The 5,542-nt window shown below is 33.9% G+C and overlaps 1 protein-coding gene across 2 annotated transcripts in view; it reads right to left on the minus strand.

Annotated features, from left to right (window-relative positions):
* Positions 1 to 944: 944 nt before the first annotated feature.
* Positions 945 to 5,542, minus strand: part of LOC127862525 (uncharacterized) — a 6,255-nt gene continuing 1,657 nt past the window's right edge. For both annotated transcript variants that reach the window (XR_008040664.1, XM_052401688.1), the window contains exons 3-8: positions 3,690 to 4,013; positions 2,948 to 3,280; positions 2,602 to 2,736; positions 2,429 to 2,465; positions 1,955 to 2,121; positions 945 to 1,679 (exon numbers count right to left, since the gene is read on the minus strand). Coding sequence is in view for 1 of the 2 variants with exons in the window: in XM_052401688.1 (XP_052257648.1) it covers positions 1,962 to 2,121; positions 2,429 to 2,465; positions 2,602 to 2,736; positions 2,948 to 3,280; positions 3,690 to 4,013 (989 nt within the window). In the remaining variant the exon portion in view is untranslated. The remainder of the gene's footprint in view (positions 1,680 to 1,954; positions 2,122 to 2,428; positions 2,466 to 2,601; positions 2,737 to 2,947; positions 3,281 to 3,689; positions 4,014 to 5,542) is intronic.

The following is a 5,542-nucleotide window of genomic DNA, read 5'->3' on the forward strand; positions in this document are numbered from 1 at the left end:
AGCCTGTGCGGACTGCACAGGCTAATCTGGAACGACACTTTATGCACATGCATTAAGCCCAGTTTCATCAGAACGCCACTCATATATTTGTCAATAGCTAAATTCATGTGAATACAATTGCAATATTATTGGTATGCACTGATGACCACAATACAAAGCTTTCATTAAGATGCGGCAATCGTTTACGAACTGTAAAATGACGTTCTCTGCACCCAATTATTTCAGTAAATCGTTACCGTAACTTACACTGAGACCAACTAATTTATAAATAGATTGCTTAGAATTGTGTGTTTGTTTTTGTCCCCTACCGGTGAAACCGGAGGGGACTTATGGTTTGCGCTCTGTCTGTTTGTCACACTTTTCTGGATCCTGCGATAACTTTAAAATTTCTTCATATTTTTTCATGAAACTTGAAAAATGGATAGATGGCAATATGGCGATTATGCACGTCATATAATTTTGTTCCTACGTCAATAATTCTGGTTGCTATGGCAACAACCAGACTAGAAATATAACAAATAGACTAGAAATATTGCTGATAATAGTGCATCCTGCGATTACTTTAAAAGTTCTTCATATGTTTTCATGAAACTTAAACAAATGGATAGATGACAATATGGAGATTATGCACGTCATTTCATTTTGTTTCTATGGCAAAAATTCTCGTTGCTATGGCAACACAGACTAGAGCTATTGCTGAAAATGGTTGAGTTTAACCGGTATGTGACTTATATTGCCTGGTAATAGTCTTGTTTTAAACAGGAAATAATCCTCTGTATACTATACGTACTCAATTAATTGGCTCATTAACACACAATATGTAAATATTGAACCGTCATTGAGTTAAGTAGAAGATGTGCATTGTGCTTTTGAATCGTTATCCATATAACAGAAATAATGCATACAGCGTTGTTGCATTTTTACAACGATTAGTACAAAGTCCGTAAATATAACACACTTTTATTACATGCATATTGTCACGTTTAAACGATATTTATTACAATTAAACAATTAATGTGAATGATATATATTATTCGAATGTTAAAAAACACACTTATATATCAATTACAGCTAGAACTTCAGTTTTATAACAAGAAAACAACAGTCATTATAGTTCAATACATAAAAATATAAAGAAATGCCCTTTAGTGTTATGACGATAACTATGTGTGTATTGCACTATAGTTTTCATGACAGTATTTCCTATTTTCAATGCTTTTAACATAAGTTTCTAGAATGCTCTAAATCGCAAAATAAATTAAAATACACATTATACGAGGTCTATTAATGTACGCTAACCATAATTGATTTCTTCTATATAGTTCTGGCGCGTGGGTGAGTTGTGAGTGCATGATACATAATCTATCGAAATGGCAAACATAGGCACTTGTCGTGTCACAATTTTATAAAAATAATATTTACAAAGTATTTTTTTTCAATGAAACAATAAATCCCGGATAAGTTATATTCCAAAAATTGACATTTGTTCAGGGATCCTCAAATAAGTTTTACTTTAAATCATATGCATAGGGTCTAAACGTGCAACGCCTGGTGGTGAAATGTTAACTACCTCACGTACTATCTTAATTATAAATGTTAACAAAACACAAAAAATGAGGAACGAATATTCGCTTGTAACTTACGCACGGAAGCAGTGTTTGCATCCAGATACAGAAAGTCTGGAACGATAGAAAACACTTTATTTCAAAATTGAGCATGGGTAATTTGTATTGATATTTAGCGAATGCATAGATACATTAAAGAAAAATCAATTCAACCAATTTTTCATAAACGTGGGAACAGTTTCCGTTATATGCCGAGTTTTCAATTATTACCGGTACTAAAGCGTGTGATGCAATAAAATATAAAATGAAATCAAGCTATTATATATGTGTATCTACATATGTTGAATATAATTCGATCAACATGCTGTTGAAATAATGAATATATTTACCCTAAAGTTATGTCATTTCATTGTAGCATGGGTTTTCCTTTGGATCCAAGCATTCGTGTTGAAGTTTATTTGATGGAAGTGGTCCCGATAAAACTTCGTATTGATCAGACTGATGCATGCTCATCTGAGACAATGTCGAGTAGCTTTCGTCGACCACTGCGGAAGAGCTTGAATAAATGCAAAGACTTGATTAGTAAATCATAGTACCTATATATCAGTTTACTTGAAAAACAACAACAACAGCGTGTGCTTGAATTATCCGATCGTTAAAAATAAATATTGTATTTGAGTTTATTGAGTGTCAACTTGACAATGCACACATGCTGATCACATAAAGTGTATTAATGTTTCATATTTTGTTGTACCATAACTTATCCATGGTAAGCCAGATACAAGCCTGAAAATATAAAACGTCGTTATCATGTTATACCATGGTTTAATATTACGTAATTTACTATGAAACTTGAACATTACCTAAATTTAGCAGTGCCCAAATTCCCCGTTTCTTCACCTTAAACAATATATAAACCAAACGCCTGTTTCAACTGGTAATAAAGAATAACACATGTATACCAATCATTGAACATCATGTTTATATCAATTCAGAAGTGGTTCGTTAAACATGTTTACTATGTAGGCTTACATACCCTTGCGTTTTATGTTAACGGTAATATCATACTTCCGCCTCATTAAAATGACAACCGCGACAAACAACAAAATGACACATCCAGACACAACTCCTCCAACTATAGCTCCAATTGGTGCATCTTTCTCTGGCTGACCTTTAATCACAAATTTAAGTGTATCAACGTACATCAATACGTGTATGAGTTCCATACAAAAAGTTTTTGTATTTCGCGTATTCATTTATGTATTATATTTAAGAGGTTTCATTATTATTTGGAAGTAAGTATTTCAAAATATGGAAGTTACATACTGATAAATATATAGATTACATTTGAATAATAATGCATCTTTTACTTAAATCTTTACTTTTATTTATCATGCTTTTCGTATCGTGTGCCTTGGTGAAAAACGTGTAATGCAATGATTTAGAACGGGCGTGTATGTCGAATGAGAATAATTCTGCTTGATATTCTGTGTCACTTTGAAGATCGTCAAGTACGACAAACATCTCGCGACGGTTATTAGAAACTCTCTCGTCAATTGTAGTGTTCCTCCAAGCTGCTGATCCACTGGAACGATATTGCAACTGGAACGTTTGTGGTAGTCTGTGATTACTGCTCGGTAGCCAAGTAACAACGGCAAATGTTTCTGTAACTGTTTCTTCTATGATATAGAAGTACAACGGGCTATCAGACTCGACTGCAAATAAATACCCGTTTTAGTTGTAAGACTATTTGATATTAAGTCTGGACGTATTTCTTTTAACACTTTTTAATTTTATGAATGGCATATTTGTAACGCAAGAGACGCAATACGAATAGCTATCAACTAGTGATGTTGGTGGTACCTTCCTCAATAACAAACTAGATTATAAAAATATGCATTGGAAGTTTGAATCAGTTTAAATACACATATTCACTAAGATGTAGTTGCGTGTTGCAGCTAAGAATTAGTATATGTTCATACGTTGCCAATTATGTGTAAGGAATAAGTAACACAACATTAATCGATTAAAACAAAGCACTCAATATTGTTACGTATGCTAGAAATATACTCGATGCTTATAATATAATCGTGTTTGTATAATAATTGTTATACATATACTTACATATAAGAGTAACTTGATCTGTTCTATGAACGTTTCCGACTCCGTTGCTTGCCGCACAGTACACTCCCAAGTGGTTGTCAGCTTGACTGACAGATATGTTTAACCTACCAATGGTCATATATGTCCTGTCGATATTTGCAATTGTCCGGGTCTCTGTAGAATCTATTGCAAGGCTGACATGCCCACTTGTATTTTTGAACCACATAATAGTAGCCTTTGGTCGTGATCTAGGTACAGTACACTCAAATTCCACCGACGAGGTGGAGCCGTTGATTTTTAGAAACGTATCTGACAGATTTTTAATGCTTACGTTGGATACTGGAACTAATGGAGGATAAAGATTTATAAAATTGATTTGTGTTTGAATATCTCGAAACTATCACATATTAATAAGTTTTTTAGTAACTTTGAAGGAAATATTGTTGTTACAGAACACATACAGGATTCACAAAACTTATTATGATAGAGAAATAAAAGTGATCGTACAACTCTTAAATAATAAATAAGTTGCAACCTTCATTTTTTTAAACCAATCGGATAACAAAAATCGTCAAATACATCAATCAAATGTCAATCACATCCCTAAAGTACCAATATAATTACCCTTCCTTAAAACACCTAGCGCATAAAGCATCCCTCAAATATTTAGGATAAAGCATTTCAATAATATATATCGGATAAAGAATCACTCAATATCTCGAATTAAGCATCCATCACATTTCTCAGATAAAGCATTCTTAAAAAATCTATCTCAACAAGCATCCCACAAATATCAAAGATAAAGCATGCCTCAAATAACTCGATTAAAACATGTCTCACATAAATACCAAACAATTGAAGCATTCCTCAATACCAAGCGCATAAAGCATCACTCAAATACCAAGCGTTTATATCATCCATCAAATACCAAGCGTTTATATCTTCCATCAAATATCAAGCGCATATAGCATTCCTCCAATACCAAGCGTTTAAAGCATCCCTAAAATACCAAGTGTTTAAAGCGTCCCTCAAATACCCAGCGTTTGACTCATCCCTCAAATACTAAGCGTTTAAAGTGTCCCTAAAATACCCAGCGTATATATCATCCCTCAAATACCAAGCGTTTAAACCTTCCATAAAATATAAAGCGTTTAAAGCTTCCCTAAAATACTAATTGTATATAGCATCCCTCAGCTACCGTATCTAGGATAAAGCATCCTTCAAATATATTTCGGAAAAGCATTCCTCAAATATCTTGGATAGATTATTTCTCAAATATCTCGGATAAAGCCTCTTTAACAATTTCTCGGATAAGGCATCCATCAAATACCAAACGTATAAAGCAACCATAAAAAGCGATTAAAGCATCCCTCAAAAACAAAGCGTAGAAATCATCCATCAAATACCAAACGTATAAAGCAACCCAAAAAAACAAGCGATTAAAGCATCCCTCAAATACAAAGCGTAGATATCATCCCTCAACTGCCAAGCGTATTACGCATCCCTCAATTACCAAGCGTAAAGCGTCCCTCAAATACCAAGCGTTTAAAGCATCCCTCAAGTAACAAGCGGTCAAATAACAAGCGTATAAAGCATCCCTCAAATACCAAGTGTTTAAAGCATCACCGAAATACCAATCGTTTAAAGCATCCCTCAAATATCAAGCGTTTAAAGCATCCTTCAAATACAAAGCGTAAAGTGTCCCTAAATACCTAGCGTATAACGCATCCCTAAAATACCAAGAGTTTGAAGGATACTCAAACATCAAGCGTATACAGCATCCCTCAAATACCAATTGTATAAAGCGTCCCTAAAACACCAAGCGTATAAGGGGCCATCAATTACCTAGCGTATATGGCAACCCTCAAATACCA

This window comes from Dreissena polymorpha, chromosome 16, assembly GCF_020536995.1.
Source record: "Dreissena polymorpha isolate Duluth1 chromosome 16, UMN_Dpol_1.0, whole genome shotgun sequence".
NCBI lineage: Eukaryota > Metazoa > Mollusca > Bivalvia > Myida > Dreissenidae > Dreissena > Dreissena polymorpha.